At 48.3% G+C, this 21,193-nt stretch overlaps 2 protein-coding genes across 2 annotated transcripts; one reads left to right on the forward strand and one right to left on the reverse strand.

The window, feature by feature from the left end:
• Positions 1 to 5,574: 5,574 nt before the first annotated feature.
• On the forward strand, positions 5,575 to 6,519 carry LOC109247989 (olfactory receptor 10H3-like). The gene has a single exon (XM_019417259.2). The coding sequence runs from the start codon at positions 5,590 to 5,592 to the stop codon at positions 6,517 to 6,519; it is 930 nt and encodes a 309-aa protein (XP_019272804.2). The 5' UTR covers positions 5,575 to 5,589.
• Positions 6,520 to 14,503: 7,984 nt separating this feature from the next.
• On the reverse strand, positions 14,504 to 15,463 carry LOC109247990 (olfactory receptor 10H1-like). Its single transcript, XM_019417260.2, has one exon. It carries the CDS (start codon positions 15,461 to 15,463, stop codon positions 14,504 to 14,506), a length of 960 nt encoding a protein of 319 aa, XP_019272805.1.
• Positions 15,464 to 21,193: the final 5,730 nt, after the last annotated feature.

Genomic DNA, 21,193 nt, shown 5'->3' on the forward strand with positions numbered 1-21,193 from the left:
ACTAATGGAGATGTTCTGGCTCAGATCACCAGGACAACAGGGATAGGGTAGAACTTGACCAGTGGGGGGAGGTGGGGCTATCCAGTGTGACCAGGAGACCCTGAAAACTTCTATTGACCAAAGGAAATCAGTCCCCAAGACCCAGCTCTAAATTACCCTTATTCTGGGACACCCTCCAGCTGCCCTGACCCCAGAGCAGAGCTCTGGATTCCCACTCTGGGCCGCACCAGCTCCTGCCTTCCCTCTGACCCTGCTCTGACCTTAAGGTATCTACTCTAGCCCAGTCTCTCCCAAGACTTGGAGCTCCTAGTCCTCAGCAGGGACTGGGGCTTAGGGCAGACAGAGACAGCAAGGAGTCTTGGTTGTGTTGGGGATTCCAGGATGCCCACGTGGACTTCTGCTCATCTCTTTCTGTGTTTGCCCACCCCGCCGGTCCTCAGCAGCCTGCTTCCCTCACAGCAGCCAGAGGGGCTTCCTACAAACAGGAATCTGACCATGTTTCTTGGGCTTAAGACGTACCTGTTGGTATAATCACTTTGGAAAACCGTTTGGCAGAATCTATTCAAGATGAACATAGGTACTCCCTATGATTTGGCATTTACACTGCTAAATAGAGGCTAAATAGAAGAGTAGAAGCTGCAGGTCCCCAGAGGCCCTCTGATGATTCTCTTGGCCGCTCCAGACCCTGAGGGCAGCCCTTCCCAGTTGGCATCCTGGGGAGCCCTGGGGAGCAGCGTGTTGGGAAGCTACAGCAGGGATAAAGCACAGAGAATCAGTTCCAGGAGCCCAGAAGTCTGGCGCCACACCTGCCCTTGTGTGCTGCTGACAGAATAAGCAGCCCTGTTGGCTGCTTCCTGGAAGAGGGAGACCAGGAGGGACAGGGTAGGTGGCAATAGTGGGACACTTGTTGGGAGCAAGGTCCAGACAAGGGATGGGGACAGGTCCTGGGAGAAGGGTGGTAAGACAGGATCTTACCCTTGGACAGCTGCTGAAAGTCTTCTCAGGTACCTGTTATGGGTCCTGGGTTATTTACCCAGCCTAGTGCCTTTTGTAGCTTCTAGGTCAGTGGTCCTTAGCCCAGGGTAGTTCTGCCCCACAGGAGACATGTGGGCATGTCTGGAGACATTTTTTTATTGTCATGACTCATGATTGGAGGGGATGCTACTGACATCTGATGGGTTGAGACCAGAGATCCTGTTAAATGTTATATAATGCACAGGACAGCCGCCACCCCAGAGAATGATCCTGGTCCCAAATCCCACACGTATTGAGGTTCAGAAACCTTGTGTCAGGTATGTGTCTTGCCTTGGCCGTTGTATCCTGGGTTGGCTGAAGGTGGCCTTTCCTAACCTGGAGGTGATCCTTGAGGGGAGGCACAGAGGTTGAGCTGGATTCATTCCTGGATGCAGGTGTGTGACATGAGCTCAGTACCTGTGGGAGAGCCAACCTCTGTGAGACCAGAGTAGATGAACTCTCTCCTGCACCTATCGGAGGAGATGGGGGAGCCCAGCCCGGCGAACTGCAGCCACTCCACCAAGTGGCAGGTGGGAAGGCAGACAGAGTGAGGCAGGGGCCAGGCAAGGGGGTGGAGGTTGGACAAGACCCTAATGGAGCTGTGTTTTCAGGTCACCAGAGATCCTAAGGGCCCCAGTGGGGAGACCATACATTTATAATGGGACCAACTGGTGCATCTGGTACAGACTGATGACAGGAAAGCAGCTCAGAGGACAGGGAAAGATATCAGCATCAGGGATAACACCCCATGTTAGGTAAACATGGAGCCCTTTCCATGAATCCTCTGGACCTTCTGAAGATAGTTCTCTGCTTACTCCCATTTTTCAGTTGGAGAGAGGAGGCTCAGGGCTAGAATGTTCTTTCTCAGACACACACACCAAAGCTGGGGCTTGAACCCTGGCCCTGATGACTGCACACCTGGGGTGCGTTTCAGACAGTTCTCTCTGGAAGCCAGAGTGCAGTGGGAGCAGAGGAGGGGCCTGGGGCAGTGAGCAGTGCAGGGAGGGAGGTGGAGCCATGCAGATGGATAGGAGCAGAGCACACAGACAGCTATTTAGCAGGGGGAGAGGGTGCTGAGTGATGGGGGTTGAGGCACAGAAGGGGGCTGACATGGGTGTCTCGGTTCCTGGTCTGGGAAGGGGGGAAGGCTGCATGGTCAGAAGACTTTATTTCCAGCTCACCAGCCCAGCCTTCCTCACTCTGGGAAAGTCCCTCCCTGTCCTGCTGGTTCCGTGTCCTCTAGGCTCCAGGCTGACCCCTATTGTGGGGGATCCTTCGGAACAACACATCAGTAAGACCAGGGGGTGCAATTATGGCTGAGTCCTGCCCCAGATCCAAGGGTTTCAGGAGCTGTGGGCGGCATCGAGGCTCAAGTTATTCATAAAAACATTTTTGTTTTGTTTTATGGTGGATGTCAGGTGCAGAGGTTTGAGTCAATGACGTTTCTGGGTCGCTGCGCTTGACAAGCATTGGTTTTCATCACGTCCTTCTCTTACTTTGCTCACGTTCCCTTTCAACCACCTGATCCCTCCAGTGCCAACAACCTTCTCCCATACTAAAGGTATGCGCTTTGATTTGTATGTGCTCTTGTACATGCGTACTGTCTTCTCTGTGCATATATGTGCTGTGAATTATTTGCATCCTTTTAAATTTCATAGAAAAATTTTTGCTTTTTGATTTTATACAAAAATTATAAGTTTGCAGGAAAACACATACTGCCTCTCTCCCTCACACGGTTTCCTCTTTTACCTCTTGGAATAGTGTATTTGTTCCTGTTGGTGAGCCAATATGGCTACATTGTTGTGAGCCATCCTGTTGGTGAGCCAATATGGCTACAACCAGAGCCCACGGGATACATTAGGGTTCACTGTCTGTGTCGTGGGTTCTGTGGATTCTGACAGATGCATAATGGCATGTATCCACCGTTACAGCATCCTACAGAATAGTGTCAGCTGCTCTATTTTTAATATGCCGAAAGGTTATTATGCTGGAGCGTTCGTCTGCTTTTTGCTTCATTCATTCAACACATCTTATGGCTTCATTTATGCTGCTGTGCGTGCATCGAACTGGCTGGGGCTGCAGGGTTTGCATCCAGCCCATGGGTCCTGCCCCCTTCCAAAGAATGGACAAGCAGGCTTTCCAGTTCCCCACTAAAAGCAATGCTACAGAAACACCCTCTGACATGCTCCCCTGTAAATGCCTTTGAGCAATCGCGATAGATGTTCAGGAGCACATGTGCTGGGGCACAGAGCACGTGCCCTCCTCATTTCCACTATTCTGCGCTCTCACAGGCCGTGCACGAGGGTTGCATTCTCCCCAAAACTGATCAACACCAGGGAGTTTCTAACTTGGGGCATTGAATAGATATACACTGAATTTCCGTTGCATTTCCCTTCCTTTGTCTCTCTGTCCCTCTCTCTCTTTTTTCTTATTAGCATGTTTTTATTGGCTCTTACTACACCCTCTGTGAGCTATCTCCTCATACCTTTGCTAAATTCTGTTTTAAGCCTCGCTCATTTCTGTATCCGGCTTTCTGCTTTTTGTACACATAATCGGTCTCTTGTTAATTCTAGATTATATTCCCCAGTCCTTTTTTGTACAATGAAAATGATTTTTCTCACCTTTCCATCTCCCATCGACTGGATCCAGGATATCTTGTTGAACAGAAACACATCGTGCTGATGTTTTCATGTCTTTCAAAACCACCTCATGTTTGTGCTTCTGAAGTTTGTTTAAGAAGTCCTTCTCCACTCCTACATCAACAGAAGTATTTTCCGACACCTTCTCCTACTACCTTCAGGGCATTGTGTTTCCTATTTAAGTCTTGAATCCACCTGGATTCCACCTGTGTGTATGGCCTTAGGCAGAAATTCAGATTTGCTTTGCTTCATAAAAGGGCCAGTGTTCCCACCACGGACTCCTAAACCATCCATCTTTTCTCTTGGATTTGTGCTCCCACCTGTATCAAGTTTTGAATCACGCTGGGGTACTTTCTGAGGTGTGTAGCCAACTTCATCGCTGTCTGTGGCTGCTCCAGGGTCACACTTGGAAATGACAACGATGTGTATGATGTCTATCATGGGTCTCCACACCTGCCAGGGCATTTCTCTCCTAGTTAACCCATTGTTTTAGAAGACTGGTATGGTTTTGCACTGACTTTATTTTCCAGAAGGAACTTAAGGAAACTTTTATCAAATGTACATTTGATTCACTGTAGCCGAACATGCAGGTATACTGATGATGTAATCATCACCATATTCGCTCATCCACCCGAGACAGTGATTGTCCTTCGTGTATTCAGATAGCCATCGACATTTTTACTAATGGTTAACATTTCTGAATCTGGAGGTATTGCTTGTGTTTGATTAGTTCCTAGATATCATACAACAGAAGTTTTCAAAGTGTGATATGAGGACCCTGGGGTCCCGGAGACCCTTTCTGGGGGACCATCAGGTGCTTACTTTTCCAATGAAGGTGAGGATGTATCTTCATCATATGCTCGACTAAAACAACATGTTGCCACAGGCTGAATGAAGAAGCAGAATGAGCATCAATTGGTCTCCAAATTTGTTAAAATGTTTTTTTAAAGCCACTCTTCTCACTAAATGTTAATTTTGTAAATGTACTTACTTTCCTAAAAATATGTTACTTATATTGACAGTTTGACTTATATTGCAGTTTGAACAGGTTGACCTTTCTTTCTTTCTTTCTTTCCTCTCTCCCACCTTCCCTCCCTACCGCCCTTCCTTCTTCCTTCCCTCTTTCCTTCCTTCCTTCCTTCTTTTTTTCTAGGGAGAAGAGAGAGAACATGTGCAAGTGGGGGTGGGTAGAGAGAGAGAGAGGATATCATAAGCAGACTCAATGCTCAGTATTGATGCCAACATGGGGCTTGATCTCACGACTGTGAGATCATGACCTGGGCAGAAATCAAGGGTCAGACCATTAACTGACTGAACCTTCAGGTGTCCCATGAATGTATCCATACTACATATTTTCAGACAATCTCAGTGTTAATTTCTAATATGGTGAAAACAGAGAGTTGTACTGCACCCAAACAGGAACCCATCAGAGTCTCACATTTTCTTGAGTGTTAAGAAATCACCAGACCACAATGTTGGCGAGCCGTGTCTTTATAGTTTGTGTCACCATTGGGAATGTTATCTTAGTTTTGCTTAAAGCTTATGCTTTGAATGATTACTGCTGGAGTAATTCTGTGAGAAATACTGAGTGTTGCGAGCCGATCTTGTCTTCTGCAGACTGTGCTCTCTATTGCTGTGGTACCTTATGTCTTCATTCTTTACTTTTTCTGGGTGAAGGAGCATGTCTCTTTCCTTCCCATCCGTACATACCTTCTTTCTTGTTCTTATTTATAGCACCGCTCATGACTTTCAGTTCCATGCTAAAGAACAGCAGAACCAGTGAGTATCCGGGTCACTTTCCCAATCCTAACATACTGCATCTATAGTCTCCCCATTTCATATATTGTTGTACAGACTCATGATTGTCATGATGGTCACCTTCATTCCTCTTCTGATCTCACCAGATGCAGCACCCGTGCCTGGTCAGAACTATAGCATGGTGACTGAGTTCATCCTCGTGGGATTCTCTAACTTCCCACAGCATCTCCTGCCCGCTTTCTTCCTGCTGTACCTGCTCATGTACCTGTTCACGCTGCTGGGGAACCTGCTCATCATGGCCACAGTCTGGAGCGAGCGCAGCCTGCACACGCCCATGTACCTCTTCCTGTGCGCCCTGTCCACCTCCGAGATTCTGTTCACCGTTGCCATCACCCCTCGCATGCTGGTTGACATGCTCTTCACCCACCGCACCATCACCTGGACGGCCTGTGCCAGCCAGATGTTTTTCTCCTTCACGTTTGGCTTCACCCACTCCTTCCTGCTCATGATCATGGGCTACGACCGCTACGTGGCCATCTGCCACCCCCTGCGCTACCATGTGCTCATGAGCCCCCGTGGCTGTGCCCGCCTTGTGTCCTGGTCCTGGGCCGGTGGCTCAGTCATAGGGATGATGTCGACCCTGATAGTTTTTCACCTCACCTTCTGTGGGTCTAATGTGATCCAGCATTTTCTATGCCATGTGTTTTCCCTCTTGAAATTGGCCTGTGGGAAAGAAACAGCCTCCGTCACCTTGGCTGTGATCCTGGTGTGTGTCTCAGCTCTGATGGGCTGTTTATTCCTCATCGTCCTCTCCTATGTCTTCATCGTGGCCGCCATATTGCGGATCCCCTCTGCTGAGGGCAGGCACAAGACCTTCTCCACATGTGTGTCCCACCTCACAGTGGTCATTGTGCACTACAGTTTTGCCTCCATTATCTACCTCAAGCCCAAGGGCCCCCATTCTATGGACAGTAACACCCTGATGGCCACCACCTATATAGTCTTCACCCCCTTTCTCAGCCCAATCATTTTCAGCCTCAGAAATAAGGAGCTCAAGAATGCCATAAAGAAACGCTTCCAGAGAAAATTCAGTCCCCTAAGCTCCTGATGGCCAGTTGGTGGTGGGGAAAATGACAGTAGGGCTGGGGATGATAAGGTCCATCTCCATAAGACTGATGTAGGGATTCAATGTAAGAAAATACTGAGAAAGTATTGTTGGATGGGTCAATAGGTGTTGTATACATGCTGCGTATTTGCTTTTTCCAAGCTGTTTGTGCCTTTCTTGCATAGGTTCTAACAATGATGATCTCTTGTTTAAGACCCCATGTGATGAACTCCATCCCATTCTGTTTAAGAATGTGCTATCTAGCTATGGTTTGGAGGGAGATTCACATGGATGTGTCGGGCACTGATGCCCATGGTTTTTCTTGAATGGAGGATCAGGGGAAGACTTTCCTTTCTCTATCATAAGGATAAACAAAAGTAAGCATAATAAAAAATGCCACCAGAATGGGGGCTTTTCTTTCAGACACTGGGTCCAGTGTTTTATATACCCCTTAATATAAAAATGTACAAAAAGTAAATAAACTATTTCTCTCCAAGGAGCTGGTTGACTGTGTATAATTGCTTCTGCCTTTGTAAGGGATAGAGTCTAAGGGATATTTTCTACCTTGATCTGTGTTGAGTGAAGGATGTCAGAATGTGAAGTGAAGGGAAAGAGGAAGAGACAGAGGAAGGGAGGAAGGGAGAGGAAGAGAGAGAGGGGAGGAGAGGGTTCAGTGCTTGGATAAGAACACACAAAATGTCAAAAGGGTGTTGCTATCTGGCATCTTATGGAAATCCTTTTCCATTTTTCCCCAATTACTTTCAATAAAACATAGATTTCTCATTCCCATATTTACTTGAATCTATCTGCGGGATGTGTTAGAGGGTACAGTGCTATCTCAAGATGGCACAAAGAAAGGCCAAGGGTGTGGGTACCCCTTCAGGCAGATGAGAAATGTTGGTGAAGGTCACACAACATGTGAAGGAAGGGGTTACATGCAACTTTAGGTCTGTCTGACTCCCATGCTGGGGTTTGGGAAATCATATGTCTGAGGATCCATAAGGGGGTCTTCTGTTGGTGTAAATTCTTACTTAAACTGTAGCCAGATATTTGAGTTGCAGGCAGAGGATGCTTCATAATAATAAACCTAAGGAGGGTTGTCGTCACATATGAGTGCCTGCTGTTTGCCCAATGTTGTGTGAAGGGTTTCTGACGCATTCATTCTTCAGACTCTCAAATTATTCTTTCTCCACATTTAGATATGACTCACGTCTATGCCTATTCATATTTTTGAAATGCAGAAAATGCAAATCTGATGGATAATTTGTCCCAGGCCACAATGTACACGTGTGTGAAGTTGGTGATCAGGAACCCACCTCTCAGGTGTCTGCAGAGAGAAGTGAGGTCGTGACCTAGAGGAGAAAGCTGTCATTAGAAGGAAGAGACCCCTTTCAGGGAAGGAGGGCAGGTGCAGCCCTAGGCACACACCCCTTTCACACAGCCAGAGGGAAACACGGACTCCAGAGGAGTTTATGAGACACTTTGTCTCATGAACACTGACAACGAGTGCTTGGCAAAACCAGCTATGGCCGTTTTGGGGTTCCATTCATTATTTTGCTCATTATCGGTGTTACTGACGGATGCCCCCACCATTCCTAAGATGTGCTTCTCCAGAGCCTGTGGCTGCGTTCCCTTAACCAGCAAGAGGGAGTGTGCAGATGAGATGCAGTTAAGATCTGAGACAGGGGGATTACCCTCATCACCCAGATGGGCTGCTATAATTGCAAGTGTCCTTAGACAAGGGGGCAGGAGGGGCCAGAGACAGGGAGCAGCAGGGGATGTGACACCGGAAGGAGGAATCGGAGTAGCTGAGGCAGGAACCACGAGCCAGGGGATGCGTGGTGCCCTCAAAGCTGGGAAAGCAGGAGACACATCCCTCCCCGGATCCCCCGAAGGACGCAGGCCTGCTCACACACCTCATTGTGCCCAGTGCTTGCAGACCTCTGGGCCTGGGGCGGGCGGGTGCAGGGGGAGCCCAGCTTTGTGTGTGGCTACGACTGTTCCTGTGTACAAGGGTCATTTATTTCCACAGAGTGTGCGGGATTTTGCTAAGTTTGCTGGGGGGGGGAGGTAAACCCTCGGCTCTTGATGCTCTTAGCACTGGCACGTGGTGCAGAGACCTTGTGTGTGCACTGCAGGGTAGTTTGTATGAGTTATTTGCACTTAGCAGGATTGCCATACAGGACAGCACACATTGGTTCTCCTTTCCCCGGTTAACCTCCCCACTAGGATGCAAGCTCCTGGGGGCAGGGACTCTGTCTGGACACCATCACAGCTCCACCATGCTTGGCACACAGTAGGTTCTAAATAAATATATGTTAACTGCCTGGAAAACTCAATCTTGTGAGTAACTAATGTTCTAGTGCGATTACAATACATTATAGATTATAGTATGCTATAATTGTGTTGTTCCATTTTATAAAATACAATATGTATTGAACTATATATATTTTATACTGTGATATTGTATATAATATATATAATATACAATATTATATGGCAAATGTCAACACAGTATATAATATACTATATTAATATGGCATATATTAACATAATATATAATATAGTATATATTTCATATATTGTATAATATATATTATATTTCCATATATAAATATAATTAACATAATTACATGGCATGATAACATAAAAAATAAAAATATATTTGATGTAAGAATATATTAAATAATTTATTATGCATTTTATATATTATTATTATTTTATTATTTTTATATTATTACACACTTTTAATATTAATAAAGCATAGTATTTTTCATACATAATGTATATACTTATGTTATGTATAAAATTTAATATAATTAAATTTTATAATTGTATATTATTATTACATGCTTTTAATATTAATAAATTATAGTATTTTTCATATGCAATGCATATACTTATGTTACATATAAAATGTAATATAAATTTAATTTTATAAGCAATGATAATATGTAATCATTAATATATCATATAATAAAAACACAGTATATATTTTTATAATATATATGATTATATATTAATGTGATATTATATATAATAAATTATCTGTTATGTATATTATATAATGTTATATAATATATTGTACAATAATAATTTTTAAAAATGTAATGCAACATAACATATAATATCATATTACATTATGTTATTGATTCATATGAAGATATTTATTATAGGAAGAAATAAGGAACCAACCCAACATTGGTTTGGAGTTTTGGGGAAGTACTGTTCTTTTTTTAAGTTTATTTATTTATTTTCAAAGAGAGAGAGAGAGAGAGAGCAAGGTGGGAGGTGCAGAGAGAGAGGGAAAGAGAGAGAATCCCAAGCAGCCTCCACACTGTCAGCACAGAGCTGATGTGGGGCTCAAATTCACAAACTCTGATGTCACGACCTGAGCCAAAAATCAAGGGTCAGACACTTAACTGACTGAGCCACCCAGGCACCCCTAGGAGCACTGTTTTAAAAACTACACAAATTTATTTAACTCATGTGGATAACATGGTAGAGTTTTGTATAAAAAGTGGAAAGCCACCACACAATTCTTACTAAGCTTGCACACAGCTCAGAGTTGATGTAGCATACAGGACATAGTGATTGTAAGATTTACAATATCCTTTCAAAAATGGAACGTCAACCAGCACCAGATTGTTCCAGTTCAACTTTAAAAAAATTTTTTTTAACGTTTATTTATTTTTGAGAGACAGAGATAGAGCACGATCAGGGGAGGGGCAGAGAGAGAGGGAGACACAGGATCTGAAACAGGCTCCTGGCTCTGAGCTGTCAGCACAAAGCCCAACACGGGGCTTGAACTCATGGACTGCGAGATCATGACCTGAGCCGAAGTCGGATGCTTAACCGAGTGAGTCACCCAGGCACCCCCCAATTCAGATCCTAGCATAATTTTTTTTAACAAAAGACTAGACTTGGGTTTTTTCTTTATTTTTCCATTCCTACTTAGAAAAAGGACTATAGGTACTGACAAGCTCTGAAGTGGGACTCAACCCAGATGTGGCTGCACAGAGACCCTGAGCTCCTTCCACTTGGATTTTAAATAGTAGTCATGAGAATAATTATTATTATTTTGAATTCTTACTATGCACCAGGACCCGTCTACTAAGCACTTGAGGGGCATGATCTTACATAAACCCCAAGCAGCTCTGTGAAGCACAGACCATTATCATGAACAGCATGTGGCCAAGGGACTGGCCATGGCCTGGGGGGTTGAGGGAGCCCCTCGAGGAAGTCCTTCCAGGCTGGGCTCCATGGAGACCCTGAGTGATGTCCACTGAGCTTTCTTCCCTCCTTCCCCAGAGGGACGGCCGCCATGCTGGGGCTACACCACAGTTCCATGTCTGAATTCCTCCTCACGCATTTCCCAGTCCACTGTAGTGGAAAAATCCAACGGAATCAATATAAAGGGGGGTGAGCTGTCAACGATATCACATGCCGCTAACCTTTGGCACATTACCAAGCCAACTAGACATTTCGCCAGTAAAAAATCAGGGAGAAATGGGTACCCTGCGTGAAAGGAAAACAAAATGTTCAAAGTGCAGATAGAAAGTAAAATGTGAGAGAAGATTCATTTCAGGAAATGGGAACCAGAGAGATAGGTATTGCTGTGCTGATTTTTGAAGCTCCCTGAGTAAGAGTGGGTAGATCAGAGAGAGTGTCAGTGGCACGTTGGAAATACCATCTACGTATTTTCTCTCTTCCTTGGTTTCCTTGCCTGTAGCAAACAGCCAGCTCGTTAGAGGGAATTCTACCTGTCGCGTGGTGATGGCCCCTCGCGTTTGTTTGCTCCGCTCCACATCAGGGTGACCCAGGGGGAGGAACAATAGACTCCCAAGGCAGCAAGCCTGGTTCCTCCTGGGTCCACTTTGAAGTCAGATCTGACCAAGGTGCATTCAGCAGACCAGTGCAGCTCAGCAAGGTCATGACAATGCCACACATTCGTGGGCAGGTAAGGAAGAAGCCTTATAGTCGATGTCACGTGGAAACTGTCTAAAACCTAACACCTGTGTTCTCTGCACCACGTTCGTGTCCAGGCTCTGAGCCATCGGCTGTCTCTTTCCCCAAAGATACCATCACTACCAACAATAGGGTCTTCTCCTCTCTCCCACTCTTTTTCCCACCCAGCGGAGCCCACAGCCCCATCAGGTGAAGCCACCGCTTCTTTCCTTGCCTTGCCTGGCTTCCTCTCTCTGTTCCACTGCTAATGTACAGAAAGAAACCTCTCTCTCTCTCTGTCTCTCTCTCTCTCTCCCCTCCATTCCCCTCCCCTGCCCTCTCTTGCCCTGCATCTTCACACCTAGTGCTCCATTTAGAAATAAGTTTATTCCTATGACTTCAAAGGCAGCAGGAAATTATAAATAATAAGACATTTTTTGTTGGCACAAATTGCCTTCCTCCCCCCCACCCCCATTTTCAGGTTTTTAGGAGTAAAGAAATGCTATCTTAAAAGTACTCAATATAGGGGAATTAGGGTGGTTCAGTCGGTTGAGCGTCCAACTTTCGGCTCAGGTCATGATTTTCAAGGTTTTGTGAGTTCAAGCCCTGAAAAAAAGCTCTCTGTTGTCAGCACAGAGCCAACTTTGGATCCTCTGTCCCCCTGCCCTCTCTGCCCCTCTCCCACTCGCGGACATGCTCTCTCTCAAAAAAAAAAAATTTAAAAAATACAAAAATAATGAATATAGCATAATGCTCAACACATAGTATATATTCATATAGTGACTATTACTGTTACCATTGCTAGACCAGCATCAGTGACAGCAGCCCAAGAGCCAGAAATAATGCTACTGTTTGCTAATTCAATCCCACACATATGCGTGGGGTGACTTCCCTTTCCCCACATCCTTATAGAACCACAGGTATGGACAACCGATGGAAGTTCACAGACATGGTCATTTTCAAGGAGATGAACCCAGCCAAAACTAACATTCACCCCTACTTCACACTATGTTCAAAAATTAACTCCACGTGGACCAAAGACTTAAATGTAAGAACTGAAATTATAATGTTCTTAGAGGGCAACATAGCTGTGAATCTCCGCGACCTTGGACTAAGCAATAGTTTCGTAGACATAACACCAAAAGCGTAAGCAACAAAAGAAAATGCATAGATTGGATGTCATCAGAATTAAAATCTTCCGTCCTGCAAAGAATACCAACAGGTTCGTGAAAAGACAAGTCAGAATGCGAGACAATATTCGAAACTCACAGATCTGCTAAGGGCCTTGTAACCAGAAACTCTAAACAATTAGCCACAACTTAACAAAGAGACAAACAACCCGATTTTAAAACTGGGTGAAGTATCAAGGGCATTTCTCCAAAAACACACAGAAATGGGCACCAAGCATGTGATGAGATGCACAACGTGATTAGTCATTAGGGAAATGCAAGTCAGAACCACCAAGAGATAAACTTCACAGCACAGAGATAGCTACGATGAACAGGACAGATAATAGCCAGTGCTGGCAAAGATGTGGAGACGTTTGAACCCTTCTGCACTGCTGGTGAGGATACAGAATGGTGCAGCCACTTTGGAAAAGAGTCTGGAACATTCTTCATAATTAAACATAGAGGTACCATTGCATCCAGAAAACCCACTCCTTGGTATATATGCAATAGTACGAAACTATATATTCAAGCAAAAACCTTGTACACAAACATTCATAGTGGCAATATTCAAAATAGCAAAAGTAGAAACCCTGAGATGTTCACCAAGCAATGAACAGACACATGAAGTCCAGTATGTCCACACAATGGAATAGTGTCTGGCAATAAAGAGGAATGAGGTTCTGGGGCGTCTGGGTGGCTCAGTTGGTTAAGGGTCCGACTTCAGCTCAGGTCATGATCTCCAAGTCCATGACTTCGAGCGCCGCGTTGGGCTCTGTGCTGATGGCTCAGAGCCTGGAGCCTCCTTCAGATTCTGTGTCTCCCTCTCTCTCTGCCCCTGCCCCACTCGCCCTCTGTCTTTCTCTCTCTCTCTCTGTCTCTCTATCTTTCTCTGTCAAAAAAATAAATAAATATAAAAAAAAAAGATGGGGCTCCTGGGTGGCTCAGTCAGTAAGCATATGACTTCGGCTCAGGTCACAATCTCATGGTTAGTGAGTTCAAGCCCTGTATGGAGTTCTGTGCTGACAGATCAGAGCCCGGAGCCTGCTTCAGATTCTGTGTCTCCCTCTCTCTCTGTCCCTCCCCAACTCGTACTCTCTCTGTCTCTCTCTCAAAAATAAACATTAAAAATTTTTTTATAAAAAGGAATGAGGTTCTGATACATTCTACAACATGGAAGAAACTTGACATTATGCCAAGTGAAAGAACTCAGTCAAAAACATCCCCTAACATATACTTCCATTTGTAAGAAATGTCCAGAACAGGCAAAGTAGATGAGTGAGTCCCGGGGATGAAAGGTACAACATAGGGAATGTGTCAATGGTGTTGTAACAGCATTGTGTGATGACAGATGTATACAGTTGGCTGAGCATATGTTGTATAATTGAAACCAAGGTAACACTGTGTGGCAACTCTACTGCAATTAAAAATTTTAAAAATACATATTTTTTTGAAAAAAAGTGCTTTCCTAGGGCTGGGGGTTAAGGGGGTTGGGGAGGAAATGGGGAGTGACTGAATGGGAATGAATTTCTCTTTTGGGTGACAAAAAAATGTTTCTAATTAATCATGGTGAGGATCGCATAACTGTGAATATACTAAAACCAACTGAATCGAGTGCTTTAAATAGATGAATTATACGGCACATGGACTATATCTCAGTAATGCTGTTTAATTATAAAATAAAATTAATATCCAAGACACAAACCAAGGGAGGAAGAAGAGGAAAAGTTCACATTTATTAGTACCTGCTCTGCCATGGGTGTCATCACACAAATCTATACCATTCTCACTAGGTAAGCATTGTTAAGCCCACTGTACAGATGAGGGTATGGTCATCCTTCCCCTTCTTCAAAAACTGCCTCCACACTGGCCACTTAGATGCTGGAGGGATGGAGTTTGCTGAGGAAGGTCTTGGTCATGGCAGTCTTCAGCTCCTTGTTCCTGAGACTGAAGATGATGGGGCTGAGGAAGGGGGTGAGGACCGTGTAGGTGATGGCCATCAGGGTGTCTCTTTCCAGAGACTGGGGACCCTTGGGCTTGAGGTAGACGACAGAGGCAAAGCCGTAGTGCACAATGACCACAGTGAGGTGGGACGCACAGGTGGAGAAGGCTTTGTGCCGGCCCTCAGCTGAGGGGATCCTCAAGATGGCGGCCACGATGAAGGCGTAGGAGAGGAGGATGAGGAGACAGCAGCCCAGCAGGGCCATGATGCACACCAGCCCCACGCCCTTGGCCACTACTGGTACATCAGTTCCACAGGCCAGCTTCAAGAGAGGGGGCACATGACATAAAAAATGGTGGATCTCATTGGGTCCACAGAAGGTGAGGTGGAAAACGGCAGTGGTCACCACCAGCCCCGTGACCGAGCCACCTACCCAGGACCAGGCCACCAGGCAGGCGCAGCCGCGGGGGCTCATGAGCACATTGTAGCGCAGGGGGTGGCAGATGGCCACGTAGCGGTCGTAGCCCATGACGGTGAGCAGGAAGGAGTGGGTGAAGCCGAACGTGAAGGAGAAAAACATCTGGCTGGCACAGGCCTTCCAGGTGATGGTGCGGCAGGTGGAGAGCAGGTCGGCCAGCAGGCGCGGGGTGATGGCCAAGGTGTAGAGGATCTCGGAGGTGGACAGGGCGCACAGGAAGAGGTACATGGGCGTGTGCAGGCTGCGCTCGCTCCAGACTGTGGCCATGATGAGCAGGTTCCCCAGCAGCGTGAACAGGTACATGAGCAGGAACAGCAGGAAGAAAGCGGGCAGGAGATGCCGTGGGAAGGTGGAGAAGCCCACGAGGATGAATTCGGACACGGAGCTGTGGTTTCGGCCCAGCATGGCGGCCATCCCTGGGTGGGGAGAGAGCGAGGGCGGCCAGGTGGGCAGGAGCTACAGGTGTGTGCTGAGCCCAGCCTGGGAGGACTTCCCCGAGGAGGTACCCCCTCACCCCACAGGCCATGGCCGGTCCCTCGGCCACAGGCTGCTCGTGACGACAGTCAGCACTCCTCTGAGCTGCACGGGGTTCATGGAAGATTGTGGGCCTCAAGTGCTTAGCGCTGGTCCTGGTGCGTGGTAAAAACTCAGTAAAAAATAATACTGACAATTATTATGACTACTATTACCATTATTGACTCCATGTACAACCACCAGAATTTTCTGTCTTTGAGCATGCGGCTCACTCCATGTTCTCCCCAACTTGTGACTCTAAATCCTTCCTGATTTTAAGAGAGAGCTACTCCCTAACAGCCAGCTCAGCTGGAAGTCTCGTCTCCTACGTGTCTTGGAGAGGACATAGGCTCTGGTTAAATCTCAGCAGTATCCCTTACTAGCTCACCTGGAACATGGAATAATAATGCTTATTCCACACAGCTGCCGTGGCACGTAGGTGAAGGGATGCACATTCGGCTCTTAGCTACTGTGGTTGTTGTGCGGCCTGACTTGCGCGAGTCCCTCACAAGGACATGGTCTGACTGGCATCACCAGAGTCGCATTCTCTGACCCCTGCTGTATCGCTGATCATCTCACGATGCCATTCTCTGAATCCCCGCCCCTCCTTGAGTCCTAGCCACGCCGCTATCCCCAACCTCCTGCTTCCTGGAGCAAGCAAGGCTCCCAGCTACAGGTTCTCCCGCATCCTTCCCCAAGTGACAACAGACTCACATCTGGCCCAGCTCCTCGTGAAGGTAGCTTTCCTTCCAAACACCTGCTCCATCTGGTGTCCCCTCTCTGTCTCTCTGCTTTCCTTTCTCTGCCACCAACAGGCTTGATGCAAAAATGAAACATTTTTTTTTTTTAATCGCAGGATGGATCAACAGATGAGTAGATAAATGAAAAGTTGCATGCCCATGTAACAGGATACCAAAAGCACAACACGTGGCCCATGCTACGACACGGTTGAACCTCAAAGACATTATGCTGAGCGAAAGAGGCTAGCCACAAAGACCGCACATTGTAGGATTTCGTTTATTAGAAATATCCAAAGGAGATAAATGCATCAAGACGGAAAGCAGACCAGTGGTTGCGGGGGGGATGGGCGCAGGATAAGCGGACGGTGACTGTTAATGGCTTGTAGATCTCCCTTTGTGCTGGTGACAGGTATGGAACCAAATAGAGGTGCGTGTGTCACGACTTTGTGAAAGTTTAAATGGCAAGGATGGAGGCACCTGGGTGGCTCAGTCAGTTGAGCATCAGACTCTAGATTTTGGCTCAGGTGATGATCTTGCGGTTCGTGAGCTCGAGCCCCACACTGGGCTCCACACGGAGGGCACAGAGCCTGCTTGGGATTCTCTCTCAGCCTCTCTCTCTGCCCCTCCCCCACTCGTGCTGTCTCTGTCTCTCTCAAAATAAATAAATACACTTAAAAAAAAGCCACCTTTAGAATTGCTAACTCTATATTATGTGATTTTTGCCCCATTGTTTTAGAAAGCAAAATGGGACTGGGGTGCCCGGTGCCTCAGCTGGTTGAGCGTCGGACTCTTGATTTTGGCTCAGGTCGTGACCCCAGGGTTGTGGGATGGAGTCCTGGGTCGAGCTCTGCGCTGAGTGTGGAGCCTGCTTGGGACCCTCTCCCTCTCTCTCTGCCCCCTGCCAAAATAAATAAACATTGAAAAAAAGATTCTCTCTCCCTCTGCCCCTCTCCCCTACTTGTGCATGCACTCTCTCTCTCTAAAATAATAATAATAATAATAATAATAATAATAAAAGAAAGCAAAGTGGGCCTTCCTTGGCCCCCTTCTACTTCTGCGCTGTTGCTCCCCTGGTTCACAGCCCAGACTGTCCCCAGAGAGGGAGAGGGAGGGTCTGAGTGCCCAGGGCCAGTCAGGAGCAGAGGGAGGAAGAACCCACCACCCCCCTTATGCTTTCCTGTTCCTTCTGGCAGGAGACCCTGAGCCTCTGCCCAGGTGTGTGTGAGAGCAGAAGGGGAGGCCCTCAGGGCCGCTCTGCTCAGGGGTGGGTGGGGGCCTCCTGTTCCTACGGACCTGGACCCCGGTGCCCCCTGTGTCTCACCAACATCTACACGTGGGTGGGTGTGCCCCCCCATCTCCACGTACCTGTACTCCACCTCCCGTCCCCTCCCACCCCGCACAGCTGCTGTGAGCTCTCACACCAGATATGCACACAGGGGGCCCACATGTACCTGCTGCGATCAGACCCAGACAGTTACTCAGATCAGAGACCCCGCCTGGGGAAGGACTCACACACCCGCGGAGTTGCGGCTATAGGCAAGCCTGCAGGCACACACAGACAGACGCTCTCACAGTAGAAGCCGGAAGACGGTGACTGACGCCCGTGTCCCTGACAACCTTCACCCTAAGATCTACCGCCACAGCCAGGATGCGCATCGGATGTGCGTGCACTGTGCGTACGCGGCCAGCCTGGGTCAACAATTTGGGAATCAGAGGCCTCCGCTCAGATCCTGTTTGCCTTGGACTTCGTTCGGCTGGGCTCTGGGTCCCAAGATCCACCCCAACACTCTGATTACCCACAGTCCTTCCCCACAACCCGGGCTTGCATCACCTCCTCCGGGAGACACCCAGGGGCACACCCTCCGTTGGCGGCGGCGGGAGCGCTCTGAGTGGGTAGCAGAGGGAGCCCTGGGTCTCCCCACTGATGCTCAACACCAAAAGCCCCAAAGTGGGGTAGGCAGGGCGGGAGGTTGCTCCTGCAATTTTCAAGCTCTTCTCCAAAGGCATCCCAGAGGAGATCTGTGCTGGGGGCGGGGGGGGGGGGGATGGGGAGGGCACCCTCAGGGCCCCAGAGTCAGGAGGGGGCCTCAGGGAGACAGCCAGAGGCTTCCCTGAGATTAGCCCACAGGGGTACATGTGGCCTCCAAACCTTCCCTGAGGCCCTCTGTGCCCAGTTGGGAGCTGGGCTGTTCTGAAACCCCACAGAAGAGGGTTAGGTGGGGACAAGGAGGTACGAAGACGACCTCTAAGGGGACAGGGCAGGGAACACAAAAGGAGGTGATGCCCCTCCCCTTCCCTCTCAGGGAGTGTGGAGTGTGGACACCCCATTCCCAGTGCCCGAGCTCCATCCACACCCCACCAACAGGCACCCCAGGGCCTCCAGAGAGGATGCCTCCCAGAGCAGGCTGGTGCCCACTTTGGTGAGGAAGCCCCGCGTCCCAGACGCTGGCAGTGGTCCAGAGGAGGGGCTGACGTCCGGCCTCTGCAGAGGCAGAGGCACCGGGACAGAGATGGGCTCTCCACAGCATGGCCCTGCTCTGGGCCCAGGCTGCCCCAGGCTGAAGGACTGAGGAGGGAGGAGACGGTGCCAGGCCGCCCCAGCCACCCGCAGCCGGGCTGGCCTCGCTCTCGGGCCGCAACGCAGCTCAGCCTCCACTCTCCTCCTGGATCCGTGTTGTCACTTCCGACACGCCCACCTGGGGCGGGCACGTGTAACCTAGAACACGGCACCAGCCCGTGTATTCGTTTCCTGGGGCCGAGGAGACAAATGGCCACAAACTGCGTGGCTCAAAACAACAGCGGTGTGCTGCCTCACAGTTCTGGAGGCCAGGCTTGGGCAGGGGGAGCCCCTTCTGGAGTCTCTGAGGGAGTCAGTCTTACGCCTCTCTCCTGGCTTCTGGTGGTCACCAGCACCTTGACTGCATCACTCCGATCTCTGCCTGTGTCTTCCCATGAACTTCTCATGTCTGTATATCTTCTCCTCTCCTTGTAAGGACACCAGTCATTAGACACCAGCCATATCGGGGACCACCACCCAGGATTTCATCTCGAGATCCTTATCTATTTACGTCTGTAAAGACCCTATTTCCAAACAAAGTCACAATTCTGAGGTTCCAAAGCAGACATGCATTTCTTCTTCTTTTTTTTTTAATACTGTAGTTGGGTTTTTCCTGTTTTTTTAAAAAAAAGTTTATTTCTTTATTTTGAGACAGAGAGAGAGAGATTGCATATGTAAACAGGGGAGGGGCAGAGAGAGAGGGAGAAATAGAGAACCCCAAGCAGGCCCCATGCTGTCAGCACAGAGCCCGACTTTATCTCATGACCGGGAGACATGACCTGAGTGGAAATCAAGAGTCAGACGCTTAACCGACTGAGCCACCCAGGTGTCAAGAACACACATTTCTGAGTGATACTATTTAAACCCACTTACAGCATCCCCCCTGCCTCAGTTCTCTGCTTTGGCTCTGACTTCTGCACCTGCTTCCCACACAACACCAGAGGGATCCTGCTAAACAAATCAGATTCCATCCTTCCCCTTGCTTAGAACCATCCATGGCTCCCTAGTCCCAGATGCCTCCCTGCAGCCAAAAGTCTGCTCCTTGTTAGTCCCTCCAGTTTCCTCTCAGCCCCCCCTCTCTCTTCCAACACCCACTTTGCATCTCTAAGCTAAAATGAGATGGGAGCATTTTCAATTTCTTGAATGTACCAGACTCTCACCCCAGGTCCCACCACATCCCTCATGCCTCCCTCCCATCTGCCTCAACTAACTGGTCTCAGATCACCTGCCACCTCCTCCAGGAAGCCTTTCGTGATTACCCCACTCCTGGCTGGGTCTGGTGCCTCTCTGACTCCTCACTTCCCCGGAGATCCCCTATCATACAGTCTTGTCCCTACCTGGTTATGGGTCGCTGTCTCCCATGACACTGTGACATCATGAGGGCAGGGACAGTGCCTCACTGGTTCCATGCTGTGTTCCCAACATCAAAAATGATTCCTGCACATAGTAAATTTTCAATAAAAATGCATTAAAGAAAACAGTGAAGGAAGGCATGCAGTGAGTGTTGTGAGACCCCACAGTGCAGGCGGCAAAGGAGGGACGGGCCATCTGAGCTGAACTCGGAAGGATGAAAAGTCTCCCACACACAGTGCCAGGGACGGAACAGCAGGCAGAGGAACCAGCAGAGCCAAGGCATGGAGAAGTGTCCAGAATGGGCTCAGAGGAGGCTGGGGACTCAGACTGGAGCCAAAATGTGAAGGGACTTGGAGGCACCGCAGGACCGACCCTCTAGGGCCCAGGAGGAGAGAGTGGGCTGGAAGGAGGTGCCAGCCTGGACTGAGGTCCAGCCAACACTCTCCTCTAAGCTCTATCCCACTGGGACAGCAGAAGAGCCAGAATGTGGGGGGAATCTGGGGGATTTTCTGGCACAACTCAAATCGGGAAAGGCATCAGAGAAACACACGGTCAACCTAGAAATGAGCTCAGGACGAAGAAGAAATCTCTTTTACTGCTGCTTCTGGATGGCCAGAGAGGTCAGGATACCAGGCTAACATCGCACCCGGGAGTCAATACCAAGCCCCAGGAGGAGTGGAGACCAAGGTCTCAGTTCAGCTGCATGTTGCAGCCCTGCCTGGAGAGGGCGCTGTGGCCCCGGACAAGTGGTTTGGCCTCTCTGGGCCTCACCTGCTCTTCTGTGAAATGGGGCTGAATGAGGATAACAGACAGCATGTGTGCAGAGCTTGGCACCCAGTAGGTGCTTGGTCGACATGAGCCCCTCTCCCCGCTCAGCGCCCATTTCAAATGTTTTCTTGAACGATGGGCACCCTGCTTTCGTTTGTCTCACAGGTATTTCCTGCGCACCTGCTGTGTGCCCGGCATGAGTGTGTGGCCACC

Source organism: Panthera pardus, unplaced genomic scaffold (genome assembly GCF_024362965.1).
Source record: "Panthera pardus isolate Hobbes unplaced genomic scaffold, ASM2436296v1 HiC_scaffold_8, whole genome shotgun sequence".
NCBI classification, from domain to species: domain Eukaryota; kingdom Metazoa; phylum Chordata; class Mammalia; order Carnivora; family Felidae; genus Panthera; species Panthera pardus.